The sequence below is a fragment of the Falco naumanni genome, chromosome 6, assembly GCF_017639655.2.
Source record: "Falco naumanni isolate bFalNau1 chromosome 6, bFalNau1.pat, whole genome shotgun sequence".
NCBI lineage: Eukaryota > Metazoa > Chordata > Aves > Falconiformes > Falconidae > Falco > Falco naumanni.
Window position 1 is genome coordinate 50,296,577 of NC_054059.1, and position 15,631 is coordinate 50,312,207.

General features: G+C 37.3%; 1 protein-coding gene across 5 annotated transcripts in view; it reads right to left on the reverse strand.

Moving 5' to 3' along the window:
- ADGRG6 (adhesion G protein-coupled receptor G6) overlaps positions 1 to 15,631 on the reverse strand; it is a 112,261-nt gene that overhangs the window by 8,140 nt on the left and 88,490 nt on the right. For all 5 annotated transcript variants that reach the window (XM_040598810.1, XM_040598809.1, XM_040598806.1 and 2 more), the window contains 7 exons: positions 13,995 to 14,101; positions 11,050 to 11,177; positions 9,463 to 9,731; positions 7,826 to 7,940; positions 6,477 to 6,760; positions 2,490 to 2,591; positions 13 to 165 (listed from right to left, as the gene is read on the reverse strand). In XM_040598810.1, coding sequence (XP_040454744.1) covers positions 13 to 165; positions 2,490 to 2,591; positions 6,477 to 6,760; positions 7,826 to 7,940; positions 9,463 to 9,731; positions 11,050 to 11,177; positions 13,995 to 14,101 — 1,158 coding nt within the window. The remainder of the gene's footprint in view (positions 1 to 12; positions 166 to 2,489; positions 2,592 to 6,476; positions 6,761 to 7,825; positions 7,941 to 9,462; positions 9,732 to 11,049; positions 11,178 to 13,994; positions 14,102 to 15,631) is intronic.

A 15,631-nucleotide genomic window follows, 5' to 3' on the forward strand; every position in this document is an offset into this window, starting at 1 on the left:
GCAAGAACTCACCTGTATGGCTGTTTCGCTTGCAATATGTATTTGTTGTAGATTTTGATTTGGATGTTAAGTAGGTTGAATTGGACCCGATGGAACTAGAGGATAAGGATTTCCCCAGATTATCAGAACTCTTCTTTATAATGTTGGTTGCTGTTTTGCTCCAGTCTAAAAAGGATTGAAAAATTTTACATAAATAATTACCATAGGTACTAAATGTCTCATTTATTCAGTTATGAACATTTCAATTATCAGACACATTTCTTAATTTTGCTTAACAAAAAGCCTATCCTTTTCCTGTTAGGTAGCCTCTTTGGGTCTTAAGAAATACAAGAATTATTCCAACTTGATTACTGTTTACCACAGTAGTTAAAATTGGTGGTTCTAATGCTCTAATGGCTGGATGGCAGAACTGTAAGAAAGACCCTTTCCAGGACGCAGGAGAGCAGTGAAGCTCTGTAGCAGTACAAGGATGCACAGTTTCATGACCTGAAGAGAGAAATTGAAAGGGATGGATAGGAAAGGGATGGATAGATGCATTTACAGTGGTTTTATCATTTGAGGGCTTCATCTGCTGAGGCAAATACTACATACTAGTGGGTCTGCACTTCTTGTTCTAGAGTTTAGCACATTGGTGCACTATTAATGAATAATAATGGTTATTTAGTAGTTTTTAGTTATTTGAAGAGTTTTGTCTGAACCATTAACACAATAGCCTCTTATACTGGAACAACTTCCCAAATTAAACAAAATAAATAATACAAATAAACTTACTGAGGGAAATTGACACTGGAAAACTCATCACAAGGGTTCTAATAATAAACGTATCTAACTACTTTTGCATCACATACTTGCAGGTAGTACAGGCAGTTTCACACCTTAGTCTTGCCTTTATTCACTGTACTGCAATTAAATTCACAAAATGGAATAGAAGTCCAAACCAAAAACACATTGGCCACTTTAGCCCTGGGTTAAATCAAGACAAATATTTTATCCTAAATCATTGCTAGGGTATAGGTTACTGTTTCTCTGATTTAGCTATGGCAGTGTTGCAAGGCTTTCGCTTGTTTGTCTTCGCTTTTCACTTGTCTTTGCTTTATCATTGCATGCCCTAAAGTACACTTCAATTAGATAGGTATGCAAGTTCACATTTGGCTTATATTGCACTGCTCTGCCAGGAAACTGTGTCAGGTTCATGGAGAATAAAACCAGCCGGTGGGGATGGACTGGTTAATGCTAGGTGTAATGACAGTACATAAACTATACCACTGAAGTACTCAGAACCTTCAGGTTTTTATTTCTATCATACCCACAAGCTGCCCAACAGCAGCATAAAAATCTGGAAATAATTTGATCCATCTGTGTTTTCCAGTTCAGGAGTTAAAGCATGAACCACACAGAAACTAAACATATGAAACAATCTGGATGCAGGATCAGAACAAATACCCTTTTCCTAATTAACTCTTTGAAATCACGAATCATGTTATCTTACTACAAACTGAAAGCATAAATGTTTTGTAGTGTACAAGTCTTGACAGCAAAGCAGTTACTTAAAACCTTGAAACATTGGATGCCAAGAGAAAAAGGACACAAGGGTGTTTGGAGCACTATTATTATCCAGGATAGACTGGTTTACTTTACTAGGCAATAAGATTACACCACCTTATATCAACTGTAGATTTCAACCCTGGTCACTCAGCAAGAACCATACGAGCAAGAATTATATGGCCCAATATTATTACATCAGAGAGCAAAGCAAGATCAAGCTGCCTAAACACAGGAGTATAATGCCATCCGAGGTGGCCAAAGGTGTGGGAGACTGCAAACTCAGTGCCCCAAGTCTTGCACGTATAAGTGTCCAAATCAACTGCCTTCCTTTCTATCTGAGAGTTACAGATAAAGATGAACTTCAATTGTGGAATGTCATCAGGCTTCTGCTAAAGGAATTTTCTATGTTTTTGAGTCTCTAATGATCGCTCTGAATTATATGGTGAAGGACAAAACAGTTTGAAAAGGCAAAGATAAAAGCAAGAGAAGTCAGAGTGTTTCTATCTGCCTTTTAAGAACTGCTGCTACATCAATCTAACAGTCCACACAATTCAGTCAACATACTGTAATATAGGAGAAAAGGAATAATATTGGCTTTTGAATGACAGAGTTTAAATCTCTGGATCTTTATTTGATTTTTTTTTTTTTTTTTTTTTTTTTTCCCAGGGTCCAAAGAGCCTTCCAAAACCATGCTTATAGCACTACAAAATTTACCAGCTGCCTTCAGTGGAAAACTCAAAGAGAAAATGTGAGAATTTTTATGAAGTGATATCTGAAAAGTCCCTTGGCAATTGTTAGTACTGAAGTGACAACCTATGATTAATCCATTTTTCCACATCTTTGGCTCATGTTGTATTATATTAAAAACAACATAGCAAGCTGTTCACCTGGGCTTTTATGCACTACTACAGCACCTAAGGAGGGGAGCTGTGAATTGCTTTTACCTGAATTGTCTGCCAGCCGGAATCGGCCACAGCAGAGATGCCTCCTCCATTGTTTCTGCACATTTTCTTTCATAGCACAATGGAATACAAATATGAACAAACCTGCAACAAAAGCAAAAAGACAGCAAATGAAGCACGTATTAATACATAGATAAACAGATTAACTAAAGTCTGCTAACAAAAGACTATGAAGTACAAGCAAAGGTAAATAATCCTAGAGTTTTGTTAGAGTCATCCATGCCTTACTGAAGAGATATGGAAATTAATTAAAGTCTTCCCATCCTCTATCTGCTATGTAAGTGTCTGGGATATCAGAAGAAAGAGGATAGGACTCCTTTTATCGACACTGTTGATTTAGATCCAGACAAGTGTGGATCTTTTAATTATTTTTTTGGCTTAGAAGAAAATAATTAAAAGGTTTTGTCTTTGAACCAAATAAATATTTTGAGCCCAACAGGACTGCAAGAGCCAGACTGCACAGTAAATACAGACACTATTATATTAGCAAGGAGATATTTTATCTCCTCCTGTTCTCTATTTACTGAACTGTGGGTTGTATTCTCTTAAAACCATAAGCCTTGTAATTGGCACTAAAGAGTGCCCTGAAAAAGCACACTTGGATTTATGTGCATCACATGCATGTACTTGAAGTGATTATGAAAATGGTAAGGATATGTTCACAAGTATTAATTAGGTGTCCAGCTACTTAGTTCTGAAGAAAATTACTTGGTTTGTGCATGCAATCGTAATAAATGCTTCTAAAAATGTTTTTGTAGAATGTTTTGTTCATTTTTCTCATGTAATTGTATAATCTTTATTTTCAAGACAGAAGACAAGCATCTACCATGTGGTAAAGAAGGTCTTAACTGGGTATATGGTATAATTTCATCATTCTACAGAGATACTTTGGAGCTATATATAGAAGCTGGAAATCTCATATGCTCCTGGCTCTTCCCAGGCAGGCACTGGCTGTGGAATCTTCTGCCATTCTCCAGCTTGGCCTGTTCTTGTTTTACTCTTATTCCCTGGGAGAAAGCCAACCTGAGGCTGAACACCTGATGGCAAAATGTTACTGCCAAATCCCTCATGATTATATCTTAAACATGAATAAATGCTACATAATGCGGGCAAATGTGGTTAAGTGCCATCCTCTAAAATTGTTTCTTTATGGTCATCATGAATAGCTCTGTACACTAATGCCTACTGTGTTTCAGCTGGTAGAACACAATGGCAGAGTATAGCTTGGAAAAAAAATGCTTTGGAGCATAAAATTATCCTCTCTCCTCCAAAGTGCTGACGTCTGATTTTGCATGGATGCATGGCACCGAACTGGACTTCTATTTGTTTATAGAACAAGGCCAGGCTGAGACCACTGAGATCAGTTAACTTTAGGTAAAGTTGTGTCATGCAACACTGTTTTTGCAAAATTTTTCAAGAGCTGATGGGGAAAAAAAAGGAAAAGCACATGTTAAGAAAGGCAAACATACCTTAATACATCCCATATGCAAACTCTGTAGCATTACAGTTACTGTGTTTGCATTTAGTGAAGTATTTCTGTGTGTGATTTTTTCAAGCACAGAGTCATTCCAATGCAATCACTAGCAGCTCTTACAGGCTTAGAGATATGCAGTTGTCTGTGGCCCAAAGTACTTCTTAGGACTTGTGCACAGCACACAGTTACTAAATTGATGCTTAAATAAATTGTGGTGAATGTTTGGAATGGTTTAAATAACAGTCTGAATGGTTAAAAAAGAAAATGCGTATGTCTCTAGTAATACAAAACAAATGTACTGCATTAAGTACTTTGCCCTGTTTGGGCTTGGTCTCCAAAGTTTTTTTCTCTGTATTTCATTATTCATTAAGTTTACAATGTGCTTTAGTAATACAGCTTTGATTTTGTTTCCCAGGGCCAAATCAGACCCTAGGCTTGGCTCTGGCTTGGCTCTGACTTGAAAGTATTTGGCTTGCCCAGGCATATGTATAAAATGAGCAGCCAAAAAAGAGATGTTCCCAGATTTTTTTCTCTGAGCATCAAAGAGAGAATAATAATTTCCTATGTAGATGAAATAGCAATGTACAGTAACACCAGTAGTTGTTGCAATTTACTTTTCCATTGCCAGTGCAGAAAAAACAGTTGATGGAGGTTGCTGGTATAGCTTGTGCAGTTTTCAAAAACTAAAACTTGAGAGAGAATAAACATGTTTACTGAGGCCTTGATAATTAAGGTCATGCTAATACTGACGAAAGACTTGCCATACTGAACTGCTTTTTGCTGCTTGGAAATGCTTCCTGGTACAAATCCTCGTTTTTTTCTTTGTTTCATTCCACTCCCTTACTGTTCCATGTGCACTGCACCAGTTATATGTGATTTTAAACATCCTCTTCCTTGTTTCTTTGGCTTTGCTCTCTCTGACACAGCAATAAGCATTTTCAGATATGGAATTGTTATCTTCCTGTGCTTCATATGACGTGCCTGAGCATATACTGTGTCATCATTGCTACCACAATCTGTGAAAAGTTCATCACTCCTTTTTTCATTTGCTCCTCAGGTTTTTCAGTTTTATTTTCTGACTGAACTGCCTTCCAAATACTCATTTTCCATTGAACAGTGCTATTACCCCACAGAGACTTAAGCAGTGGTGGTCAGTACTCTGCACATAGAAATGTAATTGATGGTGCTGGAAATTCTGGTTACAGAGAACTTGTTCAATTTGATCCTTGGCCTGCTTTTCAGAGTTTTAATCTTTTCTCATATTCTTCCCATACTTCTAATCTCTCTAGGCCCTTCTGAATTTCTAACACAGACACACTGCAGCAAATACTTCATTATGCTGCTAGGGGAGTATCAGAATGTGTCCTTTGGAAAAAAAAGTCTTTAGCAAGAACACTACATCCAAACAATTTTTGCCATGTTGCCTAGCATTTTAGGTTGAAACTGAACCAAACCAAAACCCACAACATTATTCTCTTTCCACGAAAGCTCAATAAATCTTTTAGCGCAGTAAATACATCTCAACTGTAACAGATAAAATCTACACAGTGTAACATTAGGTACTTTTTCCACAGAGGCAAGACATTTTGCTGACCCTGGGAGATTTGTTTTTTAGCTCAATATTTGTGTGGCATAACACATGCTCCTCCATTGACATCCTTGGGTTCATTTTCAGTTATGGTTTTTTTTTCCAGGGAAATTTATTTTTTGTATCAGTATGTGTAGTATAGCACCTGCCCTTTCAATGACCTTCTTGAGTTTTTTCTTTTTGTTACATTTTTCGTTGTTCTTTATTAGTGGGTAGGGCAAGTGGAGGTGGAGATTCTTATGTCATTTGGTACATATGCAAATTTCAGCTCTGAGCTGAAATTCTTTTAAATGTCAGCTATACATTTCTGTAATTTATAACTGATTACAATTTACAGCATTTTTCAGAAGGATGAACTATGTCATAAAATTAAAATATTCAAAACTTCAGTGAAGGAAATGAAAATAAGCTGACTATAACAGTCATTGGATTTTCCTTACAGAACCAAAGAATACCCCGTATCTCTGTGCCATCTCTTCACACTGAAACAGGGCTGAGTTTTGTTTTATTAGCTTCTCATGCCTTCATGAAACAGTTATAAGCTTTGCAGATTCCCTACAGGAATAAATTCAGGACAGAAGCTTCCTATATTTGTTATAATCAGTGAAAGGAAATGCTGAAGGTCATACAGAATCTATCTCAACAGAGAGCACTGCAGATTCAGTTAGGAACAGCGCTATTTATAATAACAGTGCATTTTATGGAAAAGGCCTTGAAACAGTAATTAAAATAGCGAAGATATTCAACCCATATGTAGTTGGTATCATTATTCCACGTAAAGGGAAACTAATGATGGTTTAATATCAACTAGGGATCTGAGTTCTCTAGTAAACTGACTGAACATAAAATGTCTCAGATCAGCTATAGCTCAAATATTATTTGTTCACGGAATAGCAATTCAGCTTACCTTGCAATGAATTGAAAATTGAGAAGAGGTACAGGAAAGGAAGAGTTAAGGGGCCCCAGGCAAAAAAGGCAAAGCCCCATGTCATGCCCAGGAGGAAGGTCAGGCTGACCACGCTACGGAGGTTCCTTAGAATCTCTTCCTTCAGGCTCCGATTAGTTCTTTTCCCATTCCTCCCACAGATCTGCACCATCACCACAATAAACATGGCAACGTTCATGAGAAACATGATTCCAAAGTAGCCCGCACAGGTCACATAAAATACAACTTCATTTTTGATCCAGCAGCTGTAAAAAATATGAAAATATGATCATTTTTAGATAATGCAAACTATCCTCCATTCATTTATATGACCACGAGGAAAATCACCCTATGTCTGATACCACTGATGCAGACCTAAACTTTAAGATGAAACCTTTGTCTATTTTCTGTTTGTAAATAGGATGAAGCCCAGTGGCATCTTAAGTGACTATGGTCCATAGTATTATCATGTCAGAAATCTGAAGGTGGTACCATATTTTAGTTAACACTGATTAAAAAGGAAATCTGACCTCAGATACAAGCTGTAGGAACTGCTATCTCATCATGGTAAGTTTAGACTCAGTATGAGTAGCTTCACAACTTTCACCTGTGTGAAGCACAGGATGCTTTAGTAACAGAATGGATAAACTTGGATCTTCAGTGTCAAAATCTCAAGTTTCTGCCACTTGAGCTATAAAAGAACTCATACATCTCTGGAAAAGAAGCAGGACAGGTAGTCCTTTGGTAGCCATTTGACAGCCATGTGAGAGAGCTAGCTTATTCCTCTAGCAACAGATGGCTGGAATGCTTTGCATGATACTGTAATAAAAATACAGAATGACCTTTTACTTATCATGATGAAGCTTTTTCAGGCAAGTAACAGAAAATGAAGTGACAGTAATTTTGGCATTTGGAGATTATTATCTGGACATCAAGAGAAGAACATGGAAAGCTATTGAACTACAATGACAAAAGCCTGGTTTATTTACGAAGGAGGCTATTTGTATACTACTTCTTTCTTTGCTCTTACCTAGAAGACATAGCTGTCTTTTAAGATAAACCAAAACAGGTATTTTTATTTTATTTTCATGTCAAAACTTCTGAACATTCTTTTGCCAGAGGAGTGTTTGTACCTGGCATTGGGTAATGCAGATTTCCCTCCATTTTTCTTATAGCCTTCTTCACACTTCAGTTTCCAATAATTTAGAAGATGATTTTGCCTACTTTGCTTGTTTAATGCACCTCTGACTTTTCCATAGCAATTTGAATATGCTATTTTTTTCCTGCAGATTGCAAATGCTAAATTTTAAGAGATTAAATGAAATACTCACAAGTCATCTCCTCCTTGCCCATTAGCATCTTTGCCATATAACTCTTTGCCATAAACAAGACTTGCATTTGTATTAGCACTTGCCAAAACAATTGCTATCACCACAGCTGGCAAACCTGTAACACAAGAAAACTTGCAGTTTGCTTTCAAGTCTCCTAAACCTTCAAAATTACCATGCAAATCTCAATTATTGATATCTCCATCCCTATTGCTTTAGTACAAGGTATCCTGAGATAGATCTATGTCAGAAAACTGCACAGAGAAGTACAAGGAAACAATTTTTCAAACAGTACAAATGTATAAACTGTCAAAGCACTTAATGGGCATTAAGGAATAAGCCTCATAATGATTTCTAAGGTACAAAATGATATATTAGTATGTGATGTAATCTCCATTAATTACCCAAAGTTAAAGTTGCAATTGCACACAGGTTCTCATAATATAGTGAGAAGATTAACAAACAATTACAAAACCAAGATCTAATGGAGGGATGTTTTTTGGATGTTTTTCAGGGATGCTAATGTCATTTGATTAGGCTGGGGAACTGGGTAACATGAACTTGAACCTGTAATTTCTCCACTGCTTCCCTCAACTGTAAATGTCTTCTCTTTTTCTACAGCATTATATATCCTTCACTTACATGTGTCTCCCAAAAAATGAAGCAAAATTTCTACTTTTTGATAAGAAGGAAAAGGGAATATTTTGGGAAAATAGACAACTATGTGGAAGAGAACTCTATGTAGAGTGGTACAGCTTACACAAAAGAAATGTACGTTTCCTGACATGCCTTATTTACATGTCTTATCCTTTCTATGACAAAACAGATTCAAAGGGGAAGAGGTTAATTTGCTTTTCCGACCACTCAGTCCTTGTCCTCTGCTGAGGTTGCCAAAGAGGATGCTAGTTGCCAATGGAAAGACATCAATTATCAGCTGGACTGAGGTCAGTGCTCTAGCCATGAGGTTAATGGTTTTGTATTGTGTTGTATTATTTCAAACACAATATGTGCATTCAGGCAGAAGGCACAGATTCCTGATACAGAAAAATAATGAAGAATAAAAGCCTTGCTGCCCAAGCCTCACAGTTATTTTTCAGTATTACATTTTCCACTTCAGTCCTGCTTAGGGCAGGCAGGATCTCTCTGTGGTATAAACACTGTGCTGAAGCTCAGGAACTTTTGGTTGGTTCTGATTCTGCCATAGGCTTTGTACTTGCTGGGAAGAAACTTTAAGATGGATTGAAAGCTTTTTGAAAGCCAATGCAAAGATCCTCATAGGCTTTGTAGTAAGTTTCTGAATTAATTGTGTGCCATGGTTCTCCATCTCTGATATGACACTAACATTTCCCATCTCCAGTTCTGGCCCCTTTGGAATGTAAGACCGGTTTATCTGGTGTCTCTGCTCCTCCTCAGGCTGCGAGCTGCTCCAGGTGGAGAGTGCCAGTTATGGTGTATTTGCATGGAATTACCCAGGGGAACTCAGTGACAGAGAGGGCTGGCTGCATGCCGGCACTGCCATGGGGTAGAGGGAAGGAAACACCATGCAGATTTTGATTCTTCTCTGCATTTGTGATAGAGAGCTTTCATATAGCATCATTTCAAAATACATGCTAGGTAAATACTGCATCTGCTGAACTCACCCCAGCCAATGATGCAAAACTTCAGTATGTATCGCCGTATATATGTGTTGAACACTTTCACTAGAGCAATGTACATATGAACAGCTTCTAGTCCCATCCATGTAAAGGTGGCCAAAAGAAAAAAGTGCAAAAGTGCAGCTACAGCAATGCAGAGGCCGTCTATGTCAAACGATGCAATCCAACCATCAAGCAAGAAGATCAGGTTAAGAAAGAGCAGGGCTGTGCTCAAATTCATCAGGATTTTGGATGGATAATCTCTTCGCAACTTCCTAATGAGAGAAATACAGGTGCATATGATTAATTGGCTTCTACCACTCAAGCCACATACAGCAGCTGGGTTTACTAGTTTACAAAGTAAATAAAAACACAGGGAACTTCCTCCTAACTGTATGTTTTTGTGGCAATAAGGTATAGGGATGTGTACCTCTGTGTGAAATTGCTGAAGCCTTTGGTTGTGTATGGTGGGAAAGTTACACTTCTTTGGGTCCTTAATGAGCTAATTAACTGTGACAATATTTTAGCAACTGATTTATTATTAAAAAACATTCAACTTAAATGTAGTACAAAGTGTCTTATACTTCAAATGAAAACTGAAGAAAATGAAAAGAAAGCTTTCAAAATACAGCTGACCAGAAGGTCATCTCTGATTATTTTATATGTAAATTTTGCTTAATTTCTGGCATATATTGTCCAGTGCATGTTGCTTTCTGTTTGCGTTTTTTGGTTTTGATTTTTTCAATAGGATCTTAGAAAGAATAAAGATCAAGTCCATTTTTCTGTAACTGATATACATTGAAATGTACGAACTGAGAGGCAAGCCAACAACTTCTGCCATCTTGGACCAGAACACTATACCATAGGTAATGCAATAGGAATGCAGTCACTGGAGTTATTTAGAACTCGAAAACCCCCTTTGTGTCTGCCCCCCCATCAAGCTGCATTTCTTTAGCAGCTACTCTGTCCTGTCCTGTTACAGGCAGAATGGTTCCTTTGTGTTGACATGACTTCATTTTCTCTTTTCACTGTTCACAGAACCGTCACTTCAAAACTTTTGCATTCTCTTGAGTCACTTTCACATTTCAGTAGGGACTGCTGTTGAAACTGCTGTAACACTTCACAGTTTATCTTCATTTTACTTCTCTTCCCACTTCTTTTTGAAGGGTTCTAGGAGCTGGAAATTTATCTTTTTATTCTGAGGACTTGTTATGCTCACACAGGCAAGTTTTGTTTTTACATAAAGCATGGTTGCAGACTTTAAAACAATACATAGATATTCAGAATCTAGAGGATATTGTACTCCCCAGAGAGAAAAATTTGAGACATGCTAGTCTTATTCTCAGGCCTGAGCAGCACAACACATTGGAAACAGGGGGAAAGAGTCTGAACTTGCATCCCCGTGAAAAAAATTTCCACTTGCAACATGTGACCATGGTTATGGAGGGGTTTTTTTGTTTGTTTGTTTGTTTTTTTAAATTAAAACATAGATTTCCCTTTCTAAACAAATAAACTGCACTAATAATATAACTAATTCATCTTATCACATACAGGTACTTCCTTTGTGATGTTTTTCACAGAACTAATACTTACTCAAATGCAATATATGTCAGAAGAGTTGCAGCTGAAAATATAGCAGATATCCCACAGCCTATGTAAGTGATAAAGGTGAGGACCTTGGTATTCTGTGGGTCTATTTGTGTAACGGTTCTTTGAAGGTCCTACATGAGAGAGGAGGAAGAGGCATCAGTTATAGCAAACACCTTTTCCATGAGCACTACACTCTTGGTGATCAGTTGAGTAAAACTCAACAATGCTTTGGCAATAGCACTATAATCCTGACATTAGGGTTCATGTTTACTGAGTATACTCAGTCTATAGTTACACCTCTCACTTCCTTCCCATAGCTCTTCAAAACATTGTGCTTCAAGTACTATAACTGCTGGGATCAGCAGATAGACAGAGCCTGATACTGATCCTTACAATTCAGTACCAGGAATTCAAACATCCTTCTCTGGAAAAATCTCTCCTTTTCAAACTTTTTAGTTCTGTTGCTTATAGACAACTCTCTTTAAGAAGATGTAAGATTTAGGCAACTCATTTAAAAGTTTTCATACTGAAACATTTTGCAACATTCATACAATATTCTGGGGAGTTTCTGACATCACTTCTCATTATTAAAAGTTTGTAAGAGCCAATGTAGCTAATAATCTATGGGTGAAACCAAGGGTAAGATACTGGTTTTTGGTTTTAAGGTCTGTTTTGACATGCAAACTACAGTTATAAATAGAATTGGTCAGCAAAAATAGTGACAAACACAACACTTAGAAAAAAAATTGGAAATGAAGCAGGAACATTCTGAGGATTTTTTTTCCAGTTTTCTGTCCAACTGTAATTGCCACATAGTACCATCTGAGAATAAATGCCAGTGCTATTTCCTTTTCTAAGGACAAGAAAAAAATGAGAATATTTGGATCTATATCACTGTAGAGTAAATGTGAACAAATACTAACACATAATGGTATCTATTCTACAGTCACTGTCACTGTGGTCTCTAGAAAAATTATCTAGTAAAAAGAAATGAACAAAATACTACAGACCTTGCCATTCTTCATAGGAAAAGGAAGGAGCAGGTTTTTTTACACCCTGTCCCAACCTTCTATGACAGTTTAAATATATATGAGAGTGTTATTTGAAAATAATTTGATATCTAAATTAAAGTAATAAAATATTATTAAAGCAGAAAAGCAACTAGAAGGGTCAAAACTGTGTAAAAAACTATTGGAACATATCCCAAATTCAAAGAACTTCTGCCTTATTTCCTACTGCCACAAAAGCATTCAGGGAAGAGAAGGGAGTCATTGAACATATCCTAAAGAAAGCCCTTTTTTTTCTCCCTCCGAGGATGAAAAAGTGAAACAAGACCACAATTTAACTTGCAAAAAGACAAAAAGCTTGTGGCTTTTTCATATCTACATCTCAGCATGGCATGAAGAGAGCAGCTCTATTAAGGGTCTGGAAGGCCAAAGCTGAAAGTCAGTGCATGCAGCTCCCTTGGGCAGTTAAGTCCTATGTGTCACTGCAACAAGTTAAATCAAAACCCAAATACTTCCACTAGGAGTGTTACTATGGTGAGGACCAAACATCTTTTCTGCAAGTATGTTTTAGAGACGAAAGAATGCAAATTTCAGGAGAGAAACGTTTCAGCCCATTACTAAGCATACACATCCCCCCCCCCCCAATATTAAGAAAAGATAGCAATATTCCATCTTTTTCACATTGGGTTATTCTCTCAGAAACACTACATGTGCAAATTGCTACAGGCACCTGAATGATAAGGTGCTTAGGCTAACGAGGCTGAAGTGCTCTATATGGTTCCCTCTTTCATCTCTTTGATATGTAGACTAAAGGCTATGCTCTACCTATCTCAGCCAACCAGTCTGTACACTTTGGTTAAGGCTCCGATCGAGTAGAGTTAAATGTTTTGTACCAGCCCTCAGTGGGCACACTTTTTCCAACAGATGGCCTATACTGCAAGGCATTGCCAAAGCTGATTAAAGCCATTTACTAGAAAACAGCAAATACAGGTTTACACATTTCACAAAAGAAAGTATTACTTTATAGTTTTTGACATTAGATAAATATAAATCTTGTCAGATGTGCAACCTAAATTTCCAAGGGACAATTTAGCCTCTTTAATCTCGGGATGAAAGGGAATCGTGTTCCCTTGCCTTTTCATCCTCATTAGCAGTTTTACAGACTGTGAGACATTTTTCTTTCCCTGACTGTTTTCCCTAACAATATGAGTCTCTTTTTTTTTGTTCTGAAAACAGCACCTCAACTTTTTCTCCTACTTTTTTTTTTTTTCAAACAAATTCCCACTTCTCTGATCTTGAAATTTCAAATCTACCTAGACTTTTTTCTCATTCACTTCCCTCTTGTTACACCCTCCTGTCTCCACTCAGGTAATTTTTGTCAGATTATATTGTTAAGGGAAATGACAGGGATCCCCTCCCTGCACCTTAGGACTCTTTTGGATCATTTTTTTCTGTTTTGCTAGTGGAAGTGTTAGTACTGGGCCTTGATTTTACGGTCCCTGACTTTCTTTTTCACCCAGCCATGTCCCAGCTTTGGAGTTGGATGTTATAATATGCCATTTGTACTTTGGTATCACTCAGAAGTCTCAACCCCAGGTCTTTTGTGGCACAGTATTTTCAAAATCTAGAATACTCTTATGGGCACATTTTACTTTTTATTTTATAATATTTAGCCACTTGTAAAGAACATAATAATAATAATAATAATGTACTTTCATTACTAATTCTATTCATTACCTCATTCCTGAACCCTTATCACTAGCTATTTTGTGATGAAAAGACAACTTTATGACAATAAGGGGGAAAAATATGTATCATTATTAAAAATAATGTGCAAAAGAAATAACACAAGTAACAAAACCAAGAGTTGTCTCAATGCAAGACAAAGACTGCACTGCAGTTCCTAGGAAAGATAACTTAGTGAACAGCAAGGTTGCCTACCATTAGGACCCCGAAGTGTGTGAGGTGGTTGCATAGGCAAACTGTCTCGTTTTCATTGGACTTGGCGTCCACTTGGCAGCCCGCAGGGTTCCAGCCACCATTGCCACCTATGGAAATGAAACAGGTGAAATGTTCCAACAAACTCATGTCATCCTCTTTTTAAACAAATTGCTCACTTCATCTTGCGCAAATGCAGAAATGCTTTCTCAAATTGAATGGGTGAACATTAAAAACAATCAGGACAGAAGCAAGTATGAGATTTCCTAGCAGAGAATCACACCAGATGAGTGTCCCAGTAATGGACTACTGAGCAGAAGCAATAGACAGAGAGCTACAATAAAGGTAGGGAGCTGTTTGGTTAATGAGGGATGAGTGAGACCTAATGTGTGGATCACGCATTATATCACACCTCAGTTATACCCAACAGTAAGATGGTTTTAGAACTCCCTTTTACTACACTGATGTGATGTCTACACCTGCCTTCCTCCTACTCATATACCTCCTGTCACATGAAAGTATTTATGGCCCAGGAGCAGACGGTCCCACCCTTCCTCTCTGCAGTGTGTAATGCAGAAGGTCAGAGTGGATAATCCCAATGACCTTTTGTGGTCTTAAGAAAAAAACATGAAGTAAACTATCCCCTACTCACTCCACCTGAAAAGGCCATGCTGAAAAATAAGTAAAAAGATTTTACCTTTAAAAGTTAAATGTTAAAAAGTAAAATTTGTATTTCTGATTACTTCTTCTTTCATTTTCCCCTGCTAAAATATGAACTAATTTTGTGAAATAGTTCATATTCTCTGAACTCTAAAAGATATTTTTTGCATAACTCCAGGCAAAATCCAGCAAATTATCTGACTGGCCCTATAAATGTACCTCCAGTTCAAGACAGAATCTCTCAAAAGACTGTGAAGATGTTTCAAAACCACTTTAAGCTCTCCCACACTCAAGCAGCCAGTGAGAAGTTTTCTCCCTGTGCATTTCTCCTTTAATGTGTTTCTTAAGACTAGCTTCCTAAGTAGATTTTCCCCCCTTCATTTTTATCTTTCTGTATTCTTCTCAGTTATTCTGTCTGAATTTCCTGCTTTCAACTACAAGTTTGGATGCTAAATTTTATTTCTTGCAAGACTCTGTACCAAACCCCTCCACCTGATACACTACTGCTAAGGACAGTTCTCACTCCGTCTGTTTCATCGTAAGGAAGAGTAACATCTCAGTAGTGATCCCTAAAATAGAAAGTACTGGAAAGTCATCCCAGAGAATTATTTTGTGCAAAGGATGAAAAGCATGAGTGTAACATCACACATGGGTTAGGCAGTAGCAATGAACAATGGCCTAAAATGCTGCCTTGTTAATGTGTGTCTCCACATGAGACCTCATCATGCTGACTGTCATCCATTTACAAGGCAGATGAAACTTGTGTAAAGCAGTTCCTAACCTTCCACAGAATTAAAAAACAGCTTAAGATTTGTAACAGGCACAATCTCACCACTAAATAACCCAACATTTTAAAAATGACCAGTTGAAAGTATTGCTAAGAACCATTCATGTGTCTGAGTGGCATTACTATTTAATTTGCACAGACAGACAGATCAGTGAAAAACTATTGTCAGATACAGAAAAGTAGAGAAAATTAA